Source organism: Syngnathoides biaculeatus, chromosome 20 (genome assembly GCF_019802595.1).
Source record: "Syngnathoides biaculeatus isolate LvHL_M chromosome 20, ASM1980259v1, whole genome shotgun sequence".
NCBI lineage: Eukaryota > Metazoa > Chordata > Actinopteri > Syngnathiformes > Syngnathidae > Syngnathoides > Syngnathoides biaculeatus.
In genome coordinates this window covers 13126459-13153759 of record NC_084659.1, presented here as the reverse complement: position 1 = coordinate 13153759, position 27301 = coordinate 13126459, and the positions used below count along the sequence as shown (strand labels likewise).

Below are 27301 nucleotides of genomic sequence, written 5' to 3'. Positions count from 1 at the left end.
AGCCTGAGCAGGACGAGTGACAATCGGCACGTTTCGACCGTGATGTCGAAGGTGCGGAGGAACAACTAAAAATAGAGAAGGGCACAATTACATCATTATGCTGCGAAACACTCTCACTAACCTGATGTTTGTTTTGCACTTCTCCTAAATAGCTTAACAACCACTCAAAAAGACGCAATTCTCGAATATAAACTTAACCAATGCGTGTATGTACTGTAAAGTACACATATATAAATAAAGTATATACTGTTATGGTAATTTGTGAACTTTTAAGTGCATGCGGGCGGCCGTGAGGTCACCAAATGGGAAATTAATTGTTGCAGCAGTTATCACAGTGGCCGCGAGGTGACGCCGCTGGGGTGTCCTCCTAATGACGTCGATGTGTCTTTTGTTTCGTCATCGCGGTCACGTTGCCGCTGCGCCAGGCGGGGTTAAATAGCAGATGTGCGCCTCACACGGCAGATTAGCCCGACTCAACGCTCCTCATTAGACGCCCGACCTTGCTCGTTGCCGCCGGATCTTTTTTTGTCTTTATTAATATCATTTTGATTTTCAGGCAAACCGGTTGTGTGCTATTTTTTTTTCCTTCCTTTTTCTTTTTTGCGGGGTGTATTGTAATCGTCGCGCTTCCCACTTATCCCGTGCGGCTTTTCCAAGTCCTCAAGGAATGCCCAGAGAGCTGACCCAGAACAGGATCCAAAAGATCTGGGTTCCTACCAAGGATGATAAGCCGGCACCCCGTCGAGGTAAAAAAAAAAAAAAAATGACTGCAGTTATACATATTTTGTGACGAGTTAATGCGAATGACCTCTATGATGTGAGGAAGCGGCATCACTGCCCACCAATGAGTTTTAGTTCGTCTTTTTATTTTATCCTTGTGTGCCATATTCCTGTGTGCAAATGTGACCGTGGATACGTTGTTTGCATACGTCCTACAACGGCATGCGAGGCACGCCTCGACCGGTGCGTGACTCGGCACGGGTCGCCATGGTAACCGCACAGCGCCGCAACCTGGTGCGGGATGCTGCTGCTGCTGCAAAAAAAAAGAAAACTCGTCATTTTATTAGTCGCTGGGCAACGCGTGTGCATGGCGCGACACAGATGAAGGGGTAGACAGTTTGCAGAAAGAAAAGAAAAATCTAATTCTTAACCAACTAAAACAATTTGGATTGAGCCATTAATAAATTGTATCTATTTTTTTGAGCATCTTCCAAAGGCCAATTATCTCCCTGCAACTTGCTTGCAGTGAGGAGCTTATTTTATAAAAGTGATGCCAACGAATTTTTTTTTGCAACTTTTACAAGGCTTTTAGTGAAAAAAACAACAACTTTAGAGGCAAATTCAATTTCACATTTTTTTCCACATGACAAGCAAGGAGCCTCTTGGAAGGCGATTGTGGTGTCCCTCATTGCTGAATTTGCCCGTTTCTCCATGACAAAAGCAACGCTTTGTCGGCATGTTGATCACTTTTGAACCCGCGGCATGTGTGTTTCCAAGCTGCAAATATTTTGCAGATGTCGCCATATTTGCCCTCGGTAACTATACGTGAGAAATGAACGGTGTTTAAATGGTTGAACATTTCAATTTTTAAAAAAATCTCTGTGCAAGTTGATGCAAGTTAATGCGGTAAGATAGTTTTTGAAAGAGGAATTATTTGATTTTAATTGGATTTGAAAGGCCATAGAGCCCAGCCCTAATAAATATCAATAATTAGAGATGTTTTTATATGCATAGCTACATCAGTGTGAGTGTTTTCCTGTATAAGGTGAGCTCGAGCCGCTGGCGCTGTCTGACTGGCAATTAGCTTAATCTCTTTTTTCCGTTCATGTGGTTCCAGTGTTATGGGAACAAGATTAGTGAGTTGGCGCTGCCGATGTTTAGTGCGGTGACGAGAGCACTTAGCTTGATGCGAAATAAAGAAATGCTGAGTAAGGGTGAGCCGCAGAATATGCTAAAAGCTGCGGTGACAAATTGGATGTGGCTGGGTGGGCAGTTGGACACGTTTCATGGCTGGGCGTTGCGTGCAAAAGTGGGTCAACGGCACAAATGTGAACCCGATTCGAGACACACAATTCAATGTCATCACATGTTCTATAAATCTTGACTGCGGTCCCTGCAGCGGGCGGCACGCCCCACATCGCCAACCCCCCCACCGTCATCGTGATGGTGGGCCTGCCGGCTCGGGGCAAGACGTACATGTCCAGAAAACTCACGCGCTACCTCAACTGGATTGGGATGCCCACCAAAGGTACGGAACGGCACTGAGCTGAGACGCGAGGACGACTTTTATTTATTTACCCGTCTGCTCACAATCACGTTTGTCGCGTGCAGTCTTCAACGTGGGGGAGTACCGCAGGGAGGCGGTCAAGAACTACAGCTCCTATGATTTCTTCAAGTCTGATAATGAGTGTGCTGTCAAAATCAGGGAGTAAGTCTGTATATGTACATAATTGTTTTTTTTTTTTTTTTTTTTTGGAATGACAAAAATAACTAACACCCGTTTTTTGCCCGTCAGACAATGTGCCTTAGCAGCCTTGAGGGATGTCAAGTTGTACTTACAGGACGAGGGAGGCCAAGTAGCGGTAAGTTTCCCATCATGCACCAGTGGCTCTTTGCCAACCCCGCAAGGGCGAGAAACAAACTCAAGATGGCACGTCTACGCCAGGTCTTCGACGCGACGAACACAACTAGGGACAGACGCGAGCTGATCCTCCAGTTTGGCCGCGAGAACAGCTTCAGGGTATGTGGTTACTACAGCGACCGCGTTCACGTCCGGGCCTGGGCATCCGTCCAACCGAAGGTTCCTCTTTTTCTATCCAGACCTTTTTCATCGAGTCAGTCTGTGACGACCCGAGCGTCATTGCGTCAAATATCATGGTGAGGTCGCACGGTTCAAATACGCGCGTCGGCCCATGAATTTGCCGCTGTTCTCATTTCCGACCTTCTTCCAGGAAGTGAAGGTGTCCTGTCCAGATTACAAAGACTGCAACAAAACGGACGCCATGCTGGATTTCCAAAGGCGGATCGAATGTTACAAAGCCAGCTACCAACCTCTGGACCCCGATCAGCACGACAGGCAAGCTTCGGGACGTCGACTCGGTCGAATTGACGTACTTCTGGGTGGCAGAACCTCGGATTGCACCTCGAGTAAACTCATACATGACATTTGGCCAAGACAGAACTATTGAGAAAAGAGGGCCAATTGCTTTAATGGTGATTTTTCTGCCACCTGGTAGCATCTCGGCGCACATTCTTTTCCCCAAACCTGATGAAAAGGTCCATTGTTAATGTTTTTGTTCCCTATCTGCAGGGACCTGTCCTTCATCAAGGTGATAGACGTGGGCCGGCGCTTCCTGGTCAACCGCATCCAGGATCACACGCAGAGCAAGATCGTCTACTACCTGATGAACATCCACGTCCAGCCGCGCACTATCTACCTGTGTCGACACGGAGAGAGTACAGACAACCTGGAGGGGCGGCTGGGGGGCGACGCCGGCCTCTCGCCGAGGGGCAGGCAGGTACGGGACCGCTCCGAAGACCGCGTGCCACATTAACGGATGCTAGAGGCTGATTGTTGTTCACTCTCCGTTTGTAGTTTTCCACCGCTTTGGCTGGATTTGTAGGGGAGCAACAGCTGAAGGATCTGAAGGTCTGGACCAGCCAGTTGTGCTGCAGCATCGAAACAGCCGAGCACTTAGGGGTCCCGTACGAGCAGTGGAAGGCCCTCAACGAAATCGACGCAGTGGGTGTCGCTCGCTTGCGCGATTCTCTCTCCCTGCGCAAATATTTTCCTTCTAACTTTTCGTGTTGCTTCAGGGCGTGTGTGAGGAGATGACGTACGACGAGATTAAAGAGAAATTCCCTGAGGAGTTCGCACTGAGGGATGAGGACAAATACTACTACCGCTACCCCGCTGGAGAGGTAAACCCCTACATTCAAATCATCATCATACAGTGAAGAAAATAATTATTTGAACACCCGGCTATACTGCAAGTTCTCCCACTTAGAAGTCATGGAGGGGTCTGAAATTTTCATCATAGGTGCATGTCCACTGTGAGAGAGATAATATAAAAAGAAAAATCCAGAAATCACAATGTATGATCTTTTTTTAACGATTTATTGTGTGATACAGCTGCAAATAAGTATTTGAACACCTGCCTATTAGCTAGAATTCTGACCCTTTAGTCCGCTGCGACCACCGTTTCCAAGGTGACTGTTGGTCATACACTAAGACGTCATGTTTTGAAATTATGCATGGCACGGAAGGTTCCCCTGCTTGAACTAGCACATGTCAAGGCCCGTCCTAAGTTAAATGACCATTTAGATGATACAGAGGAGTCATGGGAGAAGGTTCTGTGGTCAGATGAGACCAAAATTGAACTTTTTAGTCATAATTCCGCGAACCGTGCTTATTTTCTTCACTGTATACACTACATTGACAATAATATATACATAAAGCTTGTCTCTCGCTTGAAACGTTTGATTTCAACATTATGTACTTCCTTGACACCAACTCCTATTTCGACATGGCTTTTTAGAAAGAGCGCAAAAAACCTTGACTAGTAATATAGATTACATTATGCGGTATATTCACGCCAACTGCTTGTTTAACAGATGACATCCAATATAATAAACATCGTGTTGATTATAGTCCTACCAGGACCTGGTCCAGAGGGTGGAGCCGGTCATCATGGAGCTGGAGAGGCAGGAGAATGTGCTGGTCATCTGCCACCAGGCCGTCATGCGCTGCCTCCTGGCGTACTTCCTGGATAAAAGCGCAGGTGGGTACAGAAAGGCGCGCGGTCGTCTCCGTCGGTGGACTCACATCACGCCGTTTTCGTTGCCGTTGCAGACGAGATGCCCTACCTGAAGTGTCCCCTCCACACCGTGCTGAAGCTCACCCCCGTTGCCTACGGATGCAAGGTCGAGTCCATCTCTTTGAACGTGGACGCGGTGAACACTCACAGAGACAGACCAGAGGTAGGACTTCATTCAACTTGCACGCATTTCCCCCGCATTTCTTCACCGCTGAGCACGTTTCACTCTGATCTCGTACAGGAGGTGAAGAGGGGTCCCGGCAGCTTGATCCGGAGGAACAGCGTGACTCCTCTGACCAGCCCCGAGACAAACATCAAGAAACCTCGCATCGACGATCTGGACGAGGCTCCCATCCAGGAGCTGCCGCGCTCGGTGGCTTCGTTGGCCCTCTGCAGCCCGTCGCACCTCCCACTGACGCTGGCCGGCCAGGTGGGTCCCGGCACGAACGCGCAGAAACCTGTCAAGAGTCACACAATCAGTTTTTAAATGTCAAATCAAGATTGTAGGATTTCTAGATTGTCACCTCTTAGATTGCATGTTTTCTCATTTCTTGCCCGTCCTCTTTTCCTGCGCTGCCTTCTCCTGCTCTGCAACTCGCAGCACTGGCTGGGCAAAGTTTGCCTGTAAGTATTCAGACAGCTCCTAAGTGGGATTGGGAGAAAAGAAAACCAAGCAAAACCTTGATGGGCAAGTACAGCATCATGTATACACGGAGATGGAGGACTCGAGTCATGTGACTTACTGGATTTACAATTTTTGACCATGTCAGTCATGTATTTGAGAAGACATGGGCAACACGGAGACTGGTTTTGGACCAGTAACAAATCTGGGAATGTGTTAAAATATTTGTTGTGACTGAGCAAGATTTTATAACTTGATATTATGTACTTATGTACTTGACTTGACTTGCTTTATTTTGGCCAGCGTAACTCGATACTTGCTGTGTTTTACATCCCTTGCGTCAGATTTACTTGCCAAAGTCGTGTATTTAGCACGCAATCAACTTTTACTTAAGTGGCACAGTGGATCAAGCTGGTAAAGCTTTGGCCTCACGGTTCTGAGGACCCGGGTTCGATCCCTGCCCCGCCTGGGTGGAGTTTGCACGTTCTCCCTGTGCCTGCGTGGGTTTTTTTCCGGCAACTCCGGTTTCCTCCCACCTCCCAAAAACACGCAACATCAATCGGACACTCTAAAATTGCCCCTAGGTGTGATTGTGAGTGCGACTGTTTGTATGGGCCCTGCGATTGGCTGCCAATCAGTTCAGGGTGTACCCCGCCCCCTGCCCGTTGACAGCTGGGATAGGCTCCGGCACTCCCCCGCGACCCTCATGAGGATGAGCGGCAAAGAAAATGGATGGATGGAGATTACGACTTAACTTGACTCTTGAGTGTGTACTCGACTTTATTTTGGGCACCGTACCCTGAGACTTGCTTGAAACTCGAAGGTGAAAACTCGAAACTTACTTCCACCTCCTGTGTTTACATCTCTTGCGTAAGGTGTACTTGCCAAACTTGTGTATTTAGTACGCACTTTTGCTTTCACTGGCAAGCGGTGGGAAGGCTAGCTGCTTACTGGCAGTGAAAGTTTAGATGTGTTCGAGTGCTTGTCACTGTTTCTACTTTTGCAACACGCTTCTTAAAGTCACACGCTGGCTAATTTTTTCTGACACCACATTTTTTTTTCCCCCCATTCTAAAGCGTCTTGTATCTTCCCCACTTTTGTCTACTAGGCTCAGATCAGCAAAACCTAGAAAAGAGCCGCTTAGTTTATAGCGGCTAAATTGCGAGACTGCCGTTAGGGTGTGTAAATCTGCGCCATTCACAATTGCCCGAAGATTACGAGACTGTCGGCTCGCTCATTCAAAGTGTCGCTTTTGCACCTTCCAAAAATACCAGACGGTGACGTAACTTGTCACTTGTAGGCGCAGCGCAACACGCGGCGACGGTATTGTGCGTAGCGAGGCGTTGGTTTGTCTCGTAGCCGTCTCGTTGCGGACATTATGTCGAGGGCGAACTTGAGCATTTTTGTGTGTTTGTTGGCAGAACCTGAGACGGCACTCGTGACCGATCCAGTCAGACTGCAGCAAAGACGCCGCATCGGGGACACAATGAAAGTTCTTCGACAAAAAGCCTTTTCAAATTAAAAGAATGATTTTTTTTTTTTAAATCCCTCTCATATTGGTGTACCTTAAATATTCCAAAACGTGAGGAGGGCTTATTTTCATTTCTATTCCCCCCCCCGTTTTCAATCCAAAGATGTCATTTCCGAGCAAAAATCATCTTCACTTTCATGCCTTCCTTCAAATATTTCTACTTGGACGAATGAATTTGTTATTTAAACGTTTATTATTACTTAAGTTCACAATGGGGACTTCCACAGAAATGTATTTATTTTACACTGGATGTTTTTTTTTTGTTTTTTTTCCACGTTGTGTGTCGAGGTGGAGCCAAATGATTTAATTGACTATGATTTCGCACGTTTGAGAAGCGTTTGAATCGTAATAATTTGTGTCAGTGTCTTTGAATGTGCTTCATGACAAGCTGCTTGACTTTAACGGAGGGCGTTCTTGCCGTAGAGTGCCTGTAGCGCTTGTTTTGCAAGCCTATTTTGTCCCATTATGTTTTCACATGGCACCCGAGTGACATCACATATCATTCAGATGAGTAATATTTCTCAGTGTTTAATTGGCTGGGTTGCTACTAAACACGCAGAATTAAACAGTGTTGGTTTTTTATTTTCTTTGCTGTCGCCGTCGGCTGCGCACAAACGTAAGCACCTCTATTTTTCTTATGACAAAGCGTGCTGTTAATAATAGAACCTGTAAATACGAGTGTATGTACGGCGAACGCGGAGATGGACAGAAGACGACAAACTTTCTTAAAACGAGTCTTGGATGAAAATGTGTATTTGTGTGTGTTTTTGTACCAATGTGGCGTGGGGACTCAAAAAGCAAGCAGGGTTTGTTTATAGAAAGAAAATGCTTCTCACAACTTTTGTCGCCATGTCAGTTTGATATACTTGAAGTATGATTTTTTTTTTTTGTAACTGTTTATTATGTTCTTTATTTATTTGTGTGTAGGTTTTTGACACAATGAGAGGGGTTACTATGCAGGTTACAGTATGTTCTACTTGATTTTGCATCTGCTGGACCAATAAAACTACGCAAAGTGTACAGTGTGTATTGCTGTGTGTATTTTCCACTGGATTGTTTATTGCTTTTATGGCACCTTTCTCATAAGTGCCCGCATAATGTTCACTATCGCACAGATTCATGCGCTTTTGTGAGTCACCCGCCTTTGGCCACTTCCGCTGATAAAGTGGCGCAATTCAGGATGTTGCAGTCAAATTACACCAGAGTGGATTCTGAAAAAAATTTACAATTGAGCCCATTACAATTTGAAGTGCGCATTATCCATAACTCTTAGGAAGAAGAAGTCTCGGTGAGCTGTTTACTATTGAACTGCTGCTGCAATGTCGATTGCACACGGCGCTTGCGGAACTATCAAATTGAAATCAAAGTGGAAAAATATGCTCGATGGGACAATAAATTGCCGTGTTTGTAATATATTGCCCCCTTAAAGGTCATGAAATCAGAAAACAAAAAATAAAAAAAATCCAGTATCATACCATATATAGTTTTCAAATAACTATAAAACTACAATGGTGGCTGGAATGACGGGTTTAACTCATCCCTTGACACACTTGTAAATCAATTCATCTCAAATCTTCTCTACCCATTGAAATGAACAGAAATGTCATTAATCCGTTCCAGCCTCACAAGACACCAGCAATTTGCTTTTGTAATGTGTTAAATATCACTCCACATTATTGTACATAAAAACAGTAATACTCAAATTGAAAGTAAAGTATATGTGACTCAGGATTTCACGCTTTGATGCCCACTTTTGATGTCTTTGCGACCACCCTCACCATCAATGATTTCTAATCTTTATGGAGCCATGGTGCATATCTCAATTGAAAAAAAAAATCCCATGCCAGGCCAGCAAATGTAAATTTCATAAAACGTGGACACATTAATCACCGCATGTACTTCCTGGGATCTAACAGAATAGCCTCACTGGCATAAATAGATGAATAAGGAAATGAATATTTTTTTTAGCAATTTAAGTCAAAATGTGATCATTTCCCACGGCAAAACACACCGGTTGGGAATGACTGCTTTATACTCCCACCGCATGCAATTGGGTTGATATCCATGCTAACCGGATATAAATATACCTTGGCTCTGAGATGAGCCGAAAAATGTGCCCCGCTCCTATTTCCGTCTCTCGCCCACCCACTCGACACTTAAAGGGACGCAGACAAATACGTGATCCCCCTGTGAATCACGGCAACAGCCAGTCAGCGTCCGGGTGGCTATGTGACTGCCGTCAGGTTCCACTTCCCCCCTCGCAGCCCGGCTCCCTCCATCACACACACACAAACGCACATCCACACAAGTACGCTTCGGCACTGACGACATCGTTCGTGTGGTTCATTTCTCGCCACATGACGGCATTTCTGCAACTTCCAGAATTTCACAAGTGCTTTTGACTAATTTGGAAATGTAAAAAAAAAAAAAAAAAAGGTTTATTGATTCTTGTGGAATTAAGAGAATAATGCAATAATTTCATATGCTTCTGCCTGTGTGGAACTGGAAAAAAATACCTTTACTATTTATAGGTTTGAATATATAACTGCAAGCCTGAATTTTTAAAAAAAAATATATTTTTAAAATTTATTGTGTCCTTTTGTTATAACTATTTTGTTTTTCTGTTCCTTCCAGAATTTCACGTGATTTTTACTACTTCGGAAATGTAAAAAAAACAAACAAACAAACAAAAAAACAGTTTATTGATTCTTGTGGAATTAACAGAATAATGCAATAATTGCTTCTGCCTCTGTGGAACTGGAAAAAAAATACCTTTACTATATATAGGTTTGAATAAATAACTGCAAGCCTGAATTTTTTTTAATTTCTGGTGTCCTTTTGTGATAACTATTTGGTTTTTCTGTATTGCTATTACACACACAATGTCACAGTAAATAGGCCTGTATCTTATTTTCTACCACCTCATATAAAAAAAAAAAAAATTACATTTACAGCTTTGTTAAACTATTCGTTTATTAGATTTTGTTGATTATGTGTACAGTACAGAGGGGAGTGGTAGTCCATTATATTTACTCAAGGAATGTTTTCAAACAACTGTACTCAGAGTACTTTAAATGCCCCTTATTTTTTACTTTTGAGTATCTATGTGAAGAAGGATCAATGCTTACTCCATTACAATGATGCAGACTACTTTTAGTCATCAATTCTTAAGTGTGTGCGCCTATTGAAATTTTTCCCCACAGCCGTACTCCTGGATGTGCACTAGCACTGCGTGTGTTTTGCGGCACGGCTGCATGTATTGCTGTCGACGCTGGTGCGCGAGCACAGAGGAGCTGCTGTGTCAGGCGTTTGAATGTTCAAATGCGGAGCCGGCGTTAGCATGCGGCGCTAAGCCAGTCGCGCCACAAATAGCAGCCTTAATGCCGCGCTAACGAAGGGGCCAGACCCGTTATATGTGTTCTCAATCTCTTTCAGGGTTAGAAGCTTTGAGGTGTCCAGCAGGGTTTCACATCTAAAATGTCCTCCATCTCCACTATACCAAAACTGCAAACTTGTTTTGAGCACATGATGACATTGACTCGGTCCATTTATCATGACTCAGCCGCTTGGCCCCTTTTATCTCGTTACCTCTTCCTTATTAGCCGTGCATGTGACCCAAGCGTCCCATTTGAGCCTGAAGTAATCTCGTTCACTTGCATATAAGTGCACATACGAATGAACTCTTTTGACCCATTTCAAAAACATACAGTAAAGAAAATAAGTATTTGAACACCCTGGTATATTGCACGTTCTCCCACTTAGAAATCATGGAGGGGTCTGAAATTTTCATCTAAAGTGCATGTCCACTGTGAGAGAGATAATATAAAAAGAAAAATCCAGAAATCACAATGTATGATTTTTTTAATTTATTTGTGTGATACAGCTGCAAATAAGTATTTGAACACTTGAGAAAACCAATGTTAATATTTGGTACAGTAGCGTTTGTTTGCAATTACAGAGGTCAAACGTTTCCTGTAGTTGTTCAACAGGTTTGCACACACTGTAGGACGGATATTGGCCCACTCCTCCAGACAGATCTTCTCTAGATCAAACGGGGTTCTGGGCTGTTGCTGAGAAAGCTCCCTCCAAACATTTTCTATTGGGTTTAGGTCTGGAGACTGGCTAGGCCACACCAGAACCTTAATATGCTTCTTACGGAGCCACTCCTTGGTCTTCCTGGCTGTGTGCTTCGGGTCATTGTCATGTTGAAAGGCCCAGCCGCGACCTATCTTCAATGCTATGACTCAGGGAAAGAGGTTGTTCCCCAAAATCTCACAATACATGGCCGTGGTCATCCTCTCCTTAATACAGTGCAGTCGTTCTGTCCCACGTGCAGTAAAAAACACCCCAAAGCATGATGCTACCACCCCCATGCTTCATAGTAGGGATGGTGTTCTTGGGATGGAACTCATCATTCGTCTTCCTCCAAACACAGTTAGTGGAATGATGACTAAAAAGTTCAATTTTGGTCTCATCTGACCACAAAACTTTCTCCCATGACTCCTCTGTATTATCCAAAAGGTCATTGGCAAACTTCAGACGGGCCTTGACAAGTGCTGGTTTAAGCAGGGGAACCTTCCGTGCCATGTATGATTTCAAACCATGACGTCTTAGTGTATTACCAACCGTCACCTTGGAAACAGTGGTTCCAGTTCTTTTCAGGTCATTGACCAAGTCCCGTCATGTAGTCCTGGGCTGATTTCTCACCTTTTTAATGATCATTGAGATCCCAAGAGGTGATATCTTGCATGGGGCTCCACTCTGGATTTTTCCATTTGGATTATCTCTCTCACAGTGGACATGCACCTACGCTAAAAATTTCAGACTCCTCCTGATTTTTAAGTGGGAGAACATAGCAAGGTGTTCAAATACTCATTTTCTTCACTGTACATCGAGTCACATGAGCAAACTGAGCCACACCTGACTGCATTTCATTCAGCAACGTCACTCAGTATGTGCGAGTTGTCCAATTTTATGGCATTATATGGATGTGTACGCGCTTGTGGAAGTTTCCAGGTTCAAGGCCACACGAGATATAGCAACGTCTCGTGTACTCCAAATAGGTCGAACTAGTTTGAAAAAACAAGTAATTAATGATTTGAATCACTCAAATTTAATTGAGGAGCAAATACAATGTTGAATAGAAAGATTAATGTTGAAAGGCACTCTATTTGACTTCCAATCAAGAAGCACTTACACATAAATATAGTTTTAATATATTTTTCCCATCCCTTTTCTTCCATTTAGCCGGGTTGGGCTTAAGCAAGGAAGCTCAGACTTCCCTCTCTTTGAGGGGAGTGGGGGGAACCCTAGAAGTTCCCATGCCATGCCTGGAACACGGGCCCCAGCGAGGCGTCCAGGTGGCATTCTAACAAGAGCTTCGATGCGGAGGAGCATCAACAAGACTCTGCGGAGAAAACTCATTTCGGCCGCTTGGATGCACAATCTTGTTCTTTCGGTCAGGATCGTAAGTGAGGGTAGGGACATCCATCCATCCATTTTCTTAGCCGCTTATCCTCATGAGGGTCATGGGACTGCTCGAGCCTATCCCAACTGTCCACGGGCAGGATGTGGGGTACAGCCTGAAGTGGTGAAGTGGTCGTCAGCCAATCGCAAGGCACATGGAGACAAACAGCCGCACTCATAATCACACCTAGGGGCAATTCAGAGCATCCAATTAATGTTGCATGTTTTTGGGATGTGGGAGGAAACCGGAGTACCCGGAGAAAACCCACGCAGGCACGGGGAGAACATGCAAACTCCACACAGGCGGGGCCGGGATCGAACCCGGGACCTCAGAACTGTGAGGTCAACGCTTTCCTGCTGATCCACCGTGACGCCAGGGAGCAACATCAATATTTCTAAAAATATGCTAATATACTGGACACTATTGTTGCATAGTAATTGAATTTAAATCAAGAAGGAATGTCTGATCTTCAATACGAAAACAAATTTAAAAATTCAAATAATACAGCTCCTCTTCTCCCAATGCTTTTTATTTTTTTTAAATACTTGCAGGCTTGGCAAAAAAATTTGAGTGAGTGTGAAGTGTTTCTACCTATCTATAGAGTATGCTTACGAAGTGTGCGTGTAGTGTTTGTATACGTCCAGTTTTTGCAAAGCCATTACGTCCGCTATTCGTGCAAAGGGGCGAAATTGCTCTTGCTTTGTGCGCGCAGGCTATTGATGGAGAGATTTCCGTGTGAATGGCGAGGATAAGTCTTTGATGAATGGAGTGGAGCAGATTAAACATCCCCGATTACACTGGCTCTGAAATAAAAGACCCTTTTATGGCATTCCTCTGCGCAGTTATGCCGCCGACACAAAAGGCACAAAAGCCCGTCTTGATGAGTCACCCGTTACACGTTGAGTCATCTTTATTGTTGCGTGGCAAGTTTGCATTCTCCCGACTTTTGTGTTTACATACTATATATTTAGGGAAAATGCAAATGCTGCAGCCGTAAAGGAATGCGCTCCGCGCTGCTGCAACTGTCCAATGACCTTGCTGAGGGACACCCGGCAGTCAATCCGGTGATTGGAATTAAACAAACAAACACACAAAAAAAAAAACAAGAATGAGGAAGGTGTCGAAGTCCATTAGAGCTCCCTTAACATTATTAGACAACAGCAGCTTAATTCCAGTTATATCGCTGTCCTGACTCTTTCTAAAGCCTCACAAACTTAATGGACTTATAGGATAGGTCACTGCTGTGGACACGCTAACATCGGCGCGGGGAGGCACAGAGAAGGATGAAGTAAGAAGCAAGAGAGAGAGAAACAGCGGAGATGCTGGTCCAAAGGCGGCCGCTCATACACCTTGACCTCCATCCTCCCCTCACTTCACCTCGTTCCCAATCCCTCGCCGTGAATAACTAACCTCAGAGACGGATGCGCGGAAGCACACGTATCCTTAAAATGACAAATACAAGCGAGACAGAGTATTGGAACAAGTGAGAGCGACCAAAGGGAAAGGCCCAGTGTGCTCAAGACGTTTCTGCAGCGGCGCGGTGACACATCCTTTACCACGGGAAACAAAGTCCCGCGCTCGTTTCCTTCCTGGCGTAAATGTAGCAAGTGCTCACGAAAGGGTGTTCGCTTTCCCTTGTGAATGAGCCATCAAAGGGCTGAGAATTGGGTGGGATTTTGGAGAGAACAAATTCAGTCATTCTCGACAGACGGCTCGGTGCAGCGTCTGCAGTGATGCGGAGTTTGTATCGGTTCGTTGTGGTAAACAGGGAGCTAGGTCACAATGCAAAGCTCTCAATTTACCAATCGATCTAGGTTCCTACCCTCACCTATGGGCACGAGCTGTGAGTCGTGACCGATAGAACAAGATCCCGGATACAAGCGGACGAAATGAATTTCCTCCGCAGGGAGTCCGGGCTCTCTCTTAGAGATAAGGTGAGAAGCTCGGTCATCCGGGAGGAGGTCAGTGTCGAGCCGCTGCTCCTCCGCATTGAGAGGAACCAGATGACGTGGCTGGGGCATCTGATCCAGATGTCCCACCGGAAAGAGACCCCGAGGACGACCGAGGACACGCTGGAGAGACTATGTCTCTCAGATGGCCTGGGAGCGCCTCGGGATCACTCCGGAAAGAGCTGGAAGACGTGCCCGGGGAAAGGGAAGTCTGGGTATCCCTTCTGAAGCTACTTCCCCCGCGACCCGACCCGGAAAAGCGGTAGATAATGGATGGATGGGTGGATGGATGGATGGATGGAGAAACAATATTACAATCCAAACAACAGCACAAGGTAGTATTTGTGTACTCTGTCAAGTATGCTCTCCACGTGCATTGGAAAATTTTCACAAAAATTGTCCTGGAACGCAGCGCTTAACTTTGAACAGTCCTCATAAGGAGTTTCCTTGTTGATGCAAGAACACTTACTCATTACCCCCGGTTGCTACATTCCTTGGATGCCATTATAAACAATGGTTAACACGGTCCCGTCTAAATCACGGGAAGAGGAATAATGCAAAGTTGCATCAACTCCTTCCAGCAAGGGATCAGCAGTAGCAGTAAAACCTGTGAGTCAAAGTTGCTCCAAAAACAAACAAGGGGTTGTAGTTTGGACAGGACACGCCGAAGGAGAGGGGAAAAATACCGGAATGACGTGAATTTGGCTCCATTGTGGAGGCAGAGAGACAAGCTGATGTTTCCTCGGGCCACCCAAAGTTCACCCATTGTGCTGCCATTGTGTGCCGGTCAGTGTTTTGCAAGTGTGCACGCAAAAGCCGCATTGCACAAAAACTTCACTCCCACTCAACTTTGGAGAGTCAAGAGGAAACAAAACACTTTCCACTGTACTCGTTTCGACATTTTTCCGTGTTTTGGTCTGGTGAACGTGCAGACTAATTGACAACATTTTAGCATAAACGAAAAGGTGCTTACATTTAAGTTGCTATCAGTTTTGGCGCTGATCTAAATGGGTCGGCCTCATCAATTTGTTTATTGCAAGAGGATCATTTAAAGCCCTGTACAGCAATATTCGACATTACCCGCCAACCCGTCCTATAAACACAAGGCAGGGTAAGGAGCACCCTGTGACGAATCGAGGGGGGGGGGGGGTGAGTCGGGTTGGCAGGGGAGCGGTGCTTATGTCAGAGGTCCAAATCAAGCGCGGGGGGCCAATTGTGTCACCTGGTCGCTCTGTGTACAAACAGTGGCTGGCTGTTTACTCTGCCGCCTGTCCACTAATGAGCTTACGCAACCCCTCCAGAACACGCAGTCCCGCTGCCAGCGTCTTAACCGGCAGGCTCGATTGGGATATTCGGCTTGCTCCTTTGCGGAAAAACAGGATCAGGGAAATTCGGTCTCTTGGCCCAGCAGGTGGAAACGGGGACGAGAATTTACTTCTTCAGTGAGCGGGACAGAAGAATTCGAAGTTAACACAATTTGGGGATACTGATAGTGTAGTGGTACACATGCTTGGCTTTGGTGGGATTGATTCCCGCTCAGTGATGGTGTCGATACCTGCCCTGCGACTGACCGGCGACCAGTTCAGGGTGTAGTCGGCCTTTCGCCCGAAGTTTGCTGGGATAGGCTCCAGCTTTCCCGACAATTTGGGGAATTAGGAGCCGCCCCCCCCACACCCTCCTGATATATTGTGGTTCTGAATTTAGAGGCGAGAAGCTACAGTGTTGTCACACTGACGTCGACTAGAAGAGAAGAAGAAGAGAAGGTCCCCAACTAAAGTCTACTCGCAGCACCGTTCAACCAATATACTCACTCTCTCGCCTCTGGACATGTCCAAACCATCAAAGTCTGCTCTCTCAAACCTTGTCTCCAAAACACCCAACTTTGGCCGTCCCTTTAATGAGCTCATTTCTAATCCTATCCAACCTGCTCACTCCGAGCGAGAACCTCAACATCTTCACTTCTTCCACCTACAGTTCTGCGTCCTGTTGTTCCATCAGTGCCACAGTCTCTAATCCGTCCATCATGGTTGGCCTCACCACTGTTTTGTAAACTTTGCCCTTCGTCCTAGCAGAGACTCTTCTCCCACATAACACACCAGACACCTTCCGCCAACTGTTCCACCTCATTTGGACCCGTTTCTTCACTTCCTCACCATTGCTCTGTCTTGTTGACCCCAAGTATTTGACATCGTCTTTCCTCACTATCTCTTCTCACTGGAGCTTCACTCTTCCTCCTCCGCCCCTCTCATTCACGCACATAAACTTTGTTTTACTTCGGCTAATATTCTTTCTTCTTAGTAGCAGGTACATAATATCAGTAGAGCGAGTACATTTAAAAAAAAATGGTGGTCAATCCATAATAGGACTGGTATCAAGGGGAAGGAAATCAAGATCGTTTTTTTTTTTCCCCTGAGAACTGGCTGCCAGTTATTTGATTTCAAGGAATCATTTGTTTGCTTGTTTGATATCAGCACTACTTGCAACACTTGCATAGCTTCTCCTTCTCCCCCCCCTAAAAAAAAAGACCCATATGTATCTTTCGGAAGGTATTTTGGACTCTGAGTATTCCCAAATCATAGCAGTCAAAGTGTTATATGCAAAGAGTTTTATCCAGTAAAAATCCTGCGACAAACTATGAACTTTACAGTTGAGGTTCATGGGGAGGAGGTGGGGGGTGCACTGAAAACCGCTGCGTCAGGATGACAGTCCCAAACGGCTTCCTGTTGCGGCGCCTTGTTTAAAGCGTTCAGTGATTTGTAGGATGGCCATCGGTCACGTTTCGGCACGACAATGCGCGACACCGGACTTGACCTCCGCAACTTCCACGCGGCGGCCACATCTAGGGAACAAATAAACGCGATTACTTCACAAAAGCGCTGTCACTTCCTGAGCGACGGTGAATTTTTATGTGATGACACGCCGCGTTCTGAAACGGCAATGGAGAAAATGTTCCTGGTGTTGCCTGTAAACATCTCAGATTACACGATAGTGTACTTCTTGATATGACACCTGTTTGTTCCTGTGAAACTAGACACCATGATTTCTCATTAGTCTGCCCCGTCTTTAATTAGAGTTGACTGGAAACTAATCTGCATTTTAAGGTCAACAGGAAAAAGTAGTTCAATCAGAAGGGAGGAAATTTACCTTCCGAGAAATTTACAAAGTACGCAGTAGGCAAATACTTGCAGATATAGTTGCCGACTGCTCATTCACAATGTGCATCATATTTGCATCATTCTCTCCGTCGGCCACTGAGCGAGTCCATGCAAATTCGGGCAACAAAGCCATTGTTGACCTGCTGTGAGTGAGCTGAGGAGGCAAACATTTACTTTCAGCGTGTCATCGCTCAGTTGCAAATGGAGTCCCAACATATGGTACCGTCATGTGCCTCAGCCTTTAGTCACCTTTATTTGGTACGATCCGTACTAAAGATCCATCTGTCCATTATCTTTGCCGCCTATCCTCACAAGGGGCCCGGGGAGTGCTGGAGCCTATCCCAGCTGTCAACGGGCAGTAGGTGGGGGTACACCCTGAACTGGTCGCCAGGCAATCGCTGGGCACATCGAGACATACAACCACACTCACAATCATATTTAGGGGCAATTTAGAGTGTCCAATTAATGTTGCATGTTTTTGGAATGTGGGAGGAAACCGGAGTGCCCGGAGAAAACCCACGTAGGCACGGGGAGAACATGCAAACTCCACACAGGCGAGTCCAGGATTGAACCAGGTACCTCGGAACTGTGAGGCCTACGCTTTATCAGATGATCCTCCTTGCCACCCGTACTAAAGATGAATAGCAAAATAAGACGTGCATCAAAATGATGTTGAATTATGATGATAGCGAATGCAGAGCTGGATGTAGTGTGTCACATCTGCCACCATTGAATGACCCACCGACCTCCACATTGTGAGCGCCGCAGAGGTCAAGAAGTGCACGGTAGCCGTGACCCAGCGGTTGTGTCTGCGTGTCAGTCTATAGTCCGCCGTCCGGTTTAATCTATCCGTCTGGACGTCGTGGGCAGTCTGCGTTGAGCTCGTCGTGCCCGAAATCTTATTCAAAAGCCTCCCGTTGTGTACATATCGAGTAGATCTCGTCGTAGTTTTAGGTGAGAAGAATACTCACTTTTAAATACTTCTTCGCATGACTCACTTTTACTCCAAACACTTACTGTACCAACGGCGGGAATGAGTCAGATTCATGTGATGGGAAGGAAACTCCTGTGTTCCACTTCCACTTTGTTGCCCCCTTTTAATATGAAAGGAAATTGCGCCCTCTTTTGGAGATATGGTGAAAGATACAACAACAACAACAACAAAAAAAGATACAATACCTAAAAATAAATCTCCTCCTCTTGAGTAATTCCTCAAGTTTTACGATATGCATGCATGCAGTCATTAAACCAACAACAAAGGGTTAGCCCATTTAAAATCAAAAACAAGAACTTGGAACACGGTTGTGTATTTCAATGACACTGAAATTTCCGTGTCTGAAAATTGCAATAAAAAGATAGACGGGAAATATTTTTTTATTTAATAATTTTTTTTTTTTTTTATCAGAATGCTGAATCGTTTGATTCTTGCAATTTCATCGCTCGGAAGGATGGATACTTGCAGTGTTCCGATAAGCCGCTAGGTGGCAAAACGTTTGCACATAATGTCAGGCAATGAACACCCTGAGAAGCGACTGGAAAGTTTGGCAAATATTTTGTTCTCTCTCACCCCAAAAACCTCTACAATTATCATTGATACATCAGAATATATTAAATGGATTAAAAAATGCATTGTTTTTGTGATATAAAAGATATGACATAAAATATAACAATAATAATAACATATAATAGCTTGTTATAACAAATTGAAGTTATATGGGTTAGACCTTTTATTTTTACTCTATTTACTAATCTTTGTTTTTTATATTTGTTTATATTCAATGTAAATAATTATACATATCGACTTTAACAACATACGCTCTACATTTAAATGTGTATCTGTAATAAAGTGCCCCTCAATGTCTACTATTGATTTTGCTGAACTCATTAACAATCATAATTCACACAGAGACACTAAATCTAAATGTCTGGTGGTTTTCATCTGAACATGTGGATTTTGTGGGTGGGGGGGGGTTTGTTGCTAAATCATAAATCTTCCCTCTGAAGTGTAAAAAAAAAAAAAAAAAAAAGTAAAATAAAAAAATTCCCCATCGGTACTGAATTTTATTGGACATTTCCTTGGGAACTGTGCCCGTTCCATTGAAACATAACGAAAAAGTCAATATGGAAAAACATGTGTGAGCTTCCAGAAGTTATTTAATTGGATGTTCATTTATTGAATTTGTGGACAAATATGCACTGGCATATTGGTTCCCTTTGGCCCATTTAATCCACTTGAAAATACTTTTTTTGGGGGGGCGGGGGGAGCTGAAGGGCGATCCTTCCTCTCGTCTGCGCGCGACAGTTCCAAAGAGACACACGCAAATGGGAAAGAACCCATAGGATATTTTCATTTTTCTCACGGCGGGCCGCTTCTCCATAATTGGGCCTGGAACGTTATAATGGCGTAAACAAACGACATCAGGAATAGCAACCTCGCTCAGAACCCTGACAAAGACCCGATCCAGCTATACTTGGAAAGCGTTTTTCGGACTCTGTGCTTTTGATTTTTAATTCTACTCGCATGACTCGAGGGAAGTCGCTTCTCATGGGACGTAAATGCATGGTATGAACAACAAGCTAAGGGGCTCACTATACAATTACAGACATTTGATCGGGGTGCTTTTGAGTTGTGTAGCCCTTAAACCGCACGTGCAAAACTTTGTGTGCACGTGGTGAATTTAGCCCTCACGTCCGCTGTATATGATCTGCTTCTCCCTGTACAGTAGACTACGTGTCCCACAATGCATCTCAATCTCATCGCTACTACGTAACCAAGAGTAGTTTTTAAAGATCTAATCCAGAGGTACATACATACATCCCAGTTAGCATTAGCACAGCGCTAGCTTTAGACTCTTTGCGCACCGTCTTTCTTTGTAAATATCTTTGTTTCAATGTGGGCACTTGCCCTTTTTACACAGCTGAGGCGTATGTATGCATTTTATTTTTGTATCACACAAGCGTAGCTAATTTTTCATTCAGAAAATATTTAAAAAATTCTCAACACAACAGCTAAGAAATAAATTAGCTCCAAAGTGCAAGTGTTTTTTTGTAATCCGGATACCTCCGATGGTTGTTTCAAACCGAGGCTCCGTTGAAGCTGCTTCCGTGTGACGTCACACCTAGACAACCTCAGTAATGACAATACAGACGACCATACACGCGGCGACTGGGACCTCGAGGAGATAGACGGCATTGATGAAAAGGTTTTCATGGAATGTTCTGTGGAAGAGATGGGAACTGAAGAAAAGGAATTTTTCTAATTCTTCCCGTGTTTGAAAAACATCCCACGCAGGTGTAATTCAAGCCTATATGTACGAAACCCGAGTTGACGAATGCAACACAAGGACGGGATTCGGCAAGACCTGAACTAAGTTCACGTGCAACTTCACACCCAAAAACACAGACTGGTGGGTGCCTCAAGAAATCTACATACACCTTGTAAATGAAATAATATGATTCAAACACGTTTAAACGTCTGACGCTGCTTGCACATAATGTGAGTCGTTTGTTGTTTGTTGTTGTTGTACTTGAGACTGGATAGGCGAGACGTAAAACAAAAATCGGAACTTTCAGTATCGTTCTGCGTTTAAAGATTTAGCCCGTATTTTAAACAAGACACTTAACACTTGAGAGCACACACCGCCATAGACGAATTTCAGCAAGACCTCAGCGTCAACAGTACACTAACTTTATACAGTGTCCAAATTTCGTCACCTCCTAAACGTCATATGGATACGGGTATTAGGTGACATATATATCTGTATCATTTGTATTGTACTTACATTTAAAATGAGGTAGATCCTTGTCAGTACTAAACATTTGAACAGGTACATACTTGCTACCGAAGCCAATTGAACGTTGTACCGGGTTTTCACAGCAATCCTCCGTGAAATGCTTGGAACATATCACTGTCCACTTTGATTTGTACGTCTGTTGCGCCCGGTTTGTCTTCACAAATCTGGTCCATAACCTGCCTATCCATTCATGCGTTTGATGCAGAACAGCCGTATTCAACACACTCCCTCACCATCTTTGCTAGCTTTTTCACTCCCCTGGATACATTTTGTCTGGATGTGACATCACAGAGTTATGGAACTTGCCCAATCTAAGTGACATTTCGAACAAAATCTTGAGACTGACTTTGACCCTAATTTATTTCATTTCTGTTGTGTTGAGAATTAAATTTTTTAAAATGAAATTTTAGCTACATTTGCATGATAGACAAATAAAACACAGGTCCTCTGGATTAGAGCTTTAAATGACGGTTGTTGAGAAACGCATTTATTTTTGAAGTTGCAATAGTTGCAATTGGATGTACTCTTCATCTGCTCCATGTGCGCATAAAACAAGCGAGTGTGTAATCTTTGCGTGTAGTCAGATGAGCAGTGATTCACACTCATCTCCACTTCCTGACGGATTATTATGAGCATAGCGTGACCGCAGCGCGGAGGGAATGTGACCCGCTGCGGGGATGGTGACCACGTAACACCCACTCTCCCCGTTACATTCCCCGCCTTGCCGTCCACGTCGTGCCCGACTGACAGGCCGAGACCTTTCACCCGATAATTGTCACGTTGCTAAATAATTACGAGTCTGGCCAGCTTGGTTGGAGGTTTTACATTTTTGCTCGACACGGATAGCGGACGCAACATTCAAAAACCGGATGGCCTTTTTTTTTTTTTTTCAAGAAAAGCAGACAGTTGACTTCAATTGGAAGTGTAAAATTAAAACTTTTCAGTGCACTGAAGAAGCAATTTGCTCAACTGAGAAGCACTATTTTGACAAATGTTTATTCCTGATCAATTGAGCCATATCTGCTCTTATTTTCAAGAAAAATAAAAGCTAGTGTTGCGATTTTGCCCTTATTGCTCTTTGGTGGAAGAACAGGCCGCGGGCAAGATTGCGGCTTGCAAAATGGTCATGAAAGGGGCTCTTTTTTTTTTTTTTTCCCCTCCGCCTCTCAGATTATGTAACCCTACTCGACGAAGGCTTCCCAACATCACCACTCCCACCAAAATGGACTCAAGTCAATCACACGTACGCTCCGTCTTGGAATGCTTAACCAGACCATTGCGAGCCTGTTTTGATCAACGATGGAACACCTCCTCAGCTCCTTGAGAAGAGAGTTTTTGCCTCCTCTCAACTTTAATTGTAAATCATCTCGATAGCATCTATTCTGGCCTTTTGAATGAAAAATGTTCACTACGATGATGAATGTCGGAAGAGAGCATCCCGTTGTGATGATGTTGCCTCGGATAATAGCCTCGCTATCTGGCATCAGATGAGAACTCCTAAGGTCACAAAATACGCGACTTTTTCTGCTGGGACGAGTGATCGCTTCTCTCAACTGAAACACTGAACATATTCACCAAAACAATCAATAATGGAGATAAAAAGAAAAGGTGCTTCGCTCCCGGTGCTGACAAAGAGGACAACATCATGCTCTGATAGCATCCCTTACAACATTAAAAGTCACCCAGGGCTTATTTATTCAGTATTGAGGGCTAGACAAGATATCCTCTGATATATTACAGTCATTATCACCTTAAGCGGCCTTTGAAACTTCCACATATTTTTCTTTGAACTTCATATTCGTTGTATTAAGTAAATGTTAGAAATGTACCGTAATTTCTGGCGTATGGATAGGTTTCCAATGACGCCATCTTGCGTCCCATAGAGGTCAGAGAACACAGGTGATAGGCGAAGCGTGAATTCTTTTTCTATCGTGAAATTATCCGATTGGTCTAAGGGGGGTCGTGACGTCATTGGAAATTTACCCATAAGCCGCGACTTTTTTCCACACGCTTTCAACCCTGCGGTTTATGCGGTGATGCAGATAATTTGTGCATTTTTTTCCATTTTTAACGGCCGCAAGGGGGCACTCGAGCGGAAAAGGTAAGAGTGAGACTGGTGGAATATATGTGCTGAGGATCTGACTTTTACTGGTCCGGCCCTGTTAGCGCTACGCTAGCGTGTTACTGCCGTGTCTCAGTGATTTTTACTGGTATGTTTTTTTTTTTTTTTTTTTAACCAGCCCTATTAGCGTGGCAAGAGCATTAGCATTAGCGTTAGCGTTAGACTCTCTGTGTACCATTTTTCTTTATAAATATCCTGTGTTTCAATGTGCGTTCCAATGTGGGTACTTGCGGCTTTTACACAGCTCTGGCGTATGTATGTAGCAAATGGTATTTCCTTTACAAATGTACTGGGTGAGGGTTATAACTAGGTGCGCTCTGTAGGCTGACAATTACGGTACATTGGCCAAGCTCCCGCTCTGTGTCATCAATGAACTGCAAGCCGAGAGCAAAATATAAGATTGCTCAGGGTGGACATTTTTGGCAAATGTTATCATTTAATGAGCATGTGGTGGATCTTCACGTAACAACGTGATTCAGTACATTTCAGAGTTCCCACAATTACGTATGATCATGAAAATAGAATAAGCGTGATCCAAATAACTCGTTTTACCAAATAACTTGCGGAGAATATGCGAGCAAATGTTCAGATGGTTATAATAATAACAACTCAATTCATTATCCTGCTGCATTTTGCCGATGAGGCGATATTGGCCCAACTATTAAAAAAAAAAAAAATAATAAATAATGCGAATTCATTTGCATGACCTTCAAAATCAGCCATCGGAAAAAAACCCACGACGGCACCACGAGCGTCGCCTCCAATACCGTGAAACAAAACACGCCTTGCTTCACCTTACACAACTCGGTCCTATTTTTCCTCCACACATGAAAAAAAACAGTAGGTCGTTATTGTAAAACAAACAGATTACATAAAACCAGACTTAAGGCTCCGAGTCACTTGAAAACATGATCTAAATCGTCTCTTTGAATCCCAAGACTGAAAACAACGATGCGTTTGGGGATCATCAAACGAACGTGTAACTTATTTTGACAGTGCACAAAAGTAACACAGAACTCCTTAGAAACACGAGCGCTGTGGGTGAATATAATTTGCGATTCATGATGTGGTAGCATTACGTCAGAATGCCAAAATATTTTCAAGATGCTTTGCTTGATAATACAGTACATTGAGGCGGGGATTTTTATTTTTTCGGGGGCAGGGGGGACAAATTCCTGCTATTATTATCATTTAACACTAACTATATAATGCTAAATTTGACTGTTTTTTCAAAACCATTTTAAGACTACCAAATAAATGCATCAATGTCCAAATGTAGCAAAAAATGTCCTTCTTGTAAATAACAATAAATGCGGGCGCTAGTCCCAAAAGCACTTGTTTTATTCTTAGATTCCGCAAACCAGAAAACGTCAACGTTTTTTTTTTTTATTTTAAATTTAAACGCGAAAAACTGCACAGTTTCAATCAACGGAGATATTATTCTGTTGAACATGGAGATACTATCAAAATGTGGATTCCAGACGACTTTTTTTTTTTTTTTTTTGCACAGCCTTTAAATCTGATCCAATATGTCTCTCCGGGGAGAAAAAACATTTTTCATGTTCAGCGGGCTACCGAGTTACACACGCAACCCAAAAGACGCTCGTAGCTTCCAGCGCAGGAGCTGAAAATTGAAAATTGGCCGCAGTACATTAATTGCTCTGCCGTGTTCATTTCAAACAGTCTATTGGTCGGCGCTGTTCTACTTTTCCGTGGACGTTGGAGTTGAACCCGGATGTGATGATGTAAAAGGGGCTTAAAGGGGACCCGAGGAGGAGCAGATGGTGGAGCTGACAGCCGGACAGGCGGATGATGGACTCGGGCTGGATGAGTGACGCAAACAAGCAGTCAATGAATCTTGCCCCGTAACGATGACGACAAATAATTGTGATGGGAGCACTGTGATAGCAATTAATACATGATTAATAAGTGACGGCTGTGCATACATGATGAATATCAATTACAATTTAGTCTGGAAATATGGGAGAAAATATGGCATGTGATTTATTGAGGTACTTTATGCAGGTATATTATCAAAGTCAGAATTTTAGAACCTTGTAATCACGATTATACTTCAAGGTCATTGGTGACTGAATAAACTTGTTGTATTTTTCACAGTAAAAACTACATGTTTTGAAACTTTTTACGCCTATTCGTGAGATTTTTGTTTGGTGTGCCTCCGAGATTTTTTATTTAGAACTTGTGCCTGAACTTACAGGCGCCTCGCTTGTTTTAACATTGGCACTTTAATTTTGCGATCATGTGGTTTTTTTTGCGGTTTGTATTAGTACATGAAGTAGCTTTGCTCGTCCCGGCTCAACTTTCATCTTATAAACAGCCATTTCCTTTCCTTTGATGACTACAAACGACTCACAAGGATCGCGATTCACTCCATTTATTTTTCCCAGAGACAGCTTGGTCTCGAGCGCAGAAACGGAGGATTTTGTGCAACAACGCTTACGACGCGTTTGGGAGGTCGGCCAGAGGGGGGAACGAGAGATGCATGTGAAAATAGAGGAGGGGATGCCAGCAGATGGGCTGCGTAAACGCTGCGTAGACCGAGAGGAGCGTGTGAGGGACTTGTCAAAACCTGGCCCGTTTGCTGCCTCACCAACTTCCTTTCAACGGACTCTGAGCGGGAACGTTGCGTGTGCTTGCGTGCTCGCAATCCTCCTGCTATCGCCGATACGATCACTGTTCAACCGAGGAAGTCCCTACTTCTGAGGAGACTGACGGCTTTGATTGACACCACCGATGTAACGCACGGCATAACGAATTACGCCTCAGTAAAGAGCAGTGAAATTACCAAGGACATCAAGTGGGTAGGCGCTCGTATTTAAATGAAATTCGTTAAGGCAGGAGGATGTCATTTTACTATAATAATAATAAAATATAATAAAAAAAACCTTTTCAAATGCCGTTTTTGTGCTATTAGACCAATAATTATCATTTCAAACCGCTATCCATCATTACTTCGACCTCCAATGTCTTCAAATTCAACTGAATAAAAAAGAAATCTTTTGAAAGGGGAAGTCAAAATAAACGAGTAAAATATTGTGGTTGCACAACCGGACATGTGTTTGCATTCAGAATTAACACATTCAAAGTTTTGTTAAATGGAAGTCAGCGCACAACTGCCATCATTTAAAATGCCTATGACTAACCACAAATAAAGTCCAGCTGTTCAAGTAGGCTTTTCTTTTCTTTTTTCCATTTCTTTTTTCTGCTCTGTAGGAGAAAAATTTTGAGATAAATTGGAGCATCACTTCGGCAGCAAATGTCATAGACCAGCGGCACAGGGGGGGACCCAAATGCAGGACCTCCAGGCAAAGGCATAATGTTCAGTGGTTTTATTCACAAAACAGGTCAATACCAAAAGGCAGTCCAAAACAAGGCAGAGGCACCGAAACGCAAGGATAGGCAAGATCCCCCAAAAAACGTGAAACAAGATCCGATGACTATGAGGCAAAGCAAGAAGACGTGCTCAAACTAAAATGGCACAAAGGCACGAAGGTTTGCTCTACACTAACTTACGCACAGTAGCGGAGTATCCCAGACTGCAGTGAAGCATGTGCAACAAACTGGCAAATGCCGATGACACATTAAGTGGTACTTAAGTACTTTGTTCATTCGTGTCCCAAATGTGACACAGCTGCGACAGCTGTCTGAGGTGGCACCGACCAGAGCAGTGGCCTGGCAATGCCCCTCACAAGAAGCGCCACCCACAGCAGTGGCCAGACCATGCCCACGACAGCCAATGTGATTCTGGATCACCTACTGGGTTAGCAGAAGTGGGCGGACGTCAAAGAGCACAAAAAGTAAACTTAGTTGATTTACTTCCTCA

General features: G+C 44.1%; 1 protein-coding gene and 1 long non-coding RNA gene across 3 annotated transcripts in view; one reads left to right on the top strand and one right to left on the bottom strand.

The window, feature by feature from the left end:
- Positions 1 to 386: 386 nt before the first annotated feature.
- pfkfb3 (6-phosphofructo-2-kinase/fructose-2,6-biphosphatase 3) lies at positions 387 to 7977 on the top strand. 2 transcript variants are annotated; one of them, XM_061807147.1, is made up of 15 exons: positions 387 to 746; positions 2120 to 2248; positions 2332 to 2428; positions 2516 to 2582; positions 2666 to 2740; positions 2821 to 2877; positions 2952 to 3076; positions 3311 to 3518; positions 3596 to 3742; positions 3817 to 3921; positions 4652 to 4781; positions 4853 to 4980; positions 5059 to 5247; positions 5419 to 5441; positions 6861 to 7977. In XM_061807147.1, exons 1-15 carry the CDS (start codon positions 668 to 670, stop codon positions 6865 to 6867), a joined length of 1566 nt encoding a protein of 521 aa, XP_061663131.1. In that variant the 5' UTR covers positions 387 to 667; the 3' UTR covers positions 6868 to 7977. The 2 variants fall into 2 exon arrangements, with proteins under 2 accessions (XP_061663131.1, XP_061663132.1); XM_061807148.1 differs by lacking the exon at positions 5419 to 5441 and having other exon boundaries at positions 437 to 746.
- LOC133493612 (uncharacterized) overlaps positions 4664 to 27301 on the bottom strand; it is a 68998-nt gene continuing 46360 nt past the window's right edge. The window contains exons 5-8 of the long non-coding RNA XR_009793060.1: positions 5342 to 5460; positions 5057 to 5275; positions 4867 to 4960; positions 4664 to 4765 (exon numbers count right to left, since the gene is read on the bottom strand). This is a non-coding gene — a long non-coding RNA (uncharacterized LOC133493612). The remainder of the gene's footprint in view (positions 4766 to 4866; positions 4961 to 5056; positions 5276 to 5341; positions 5461 to 27301) is intronic.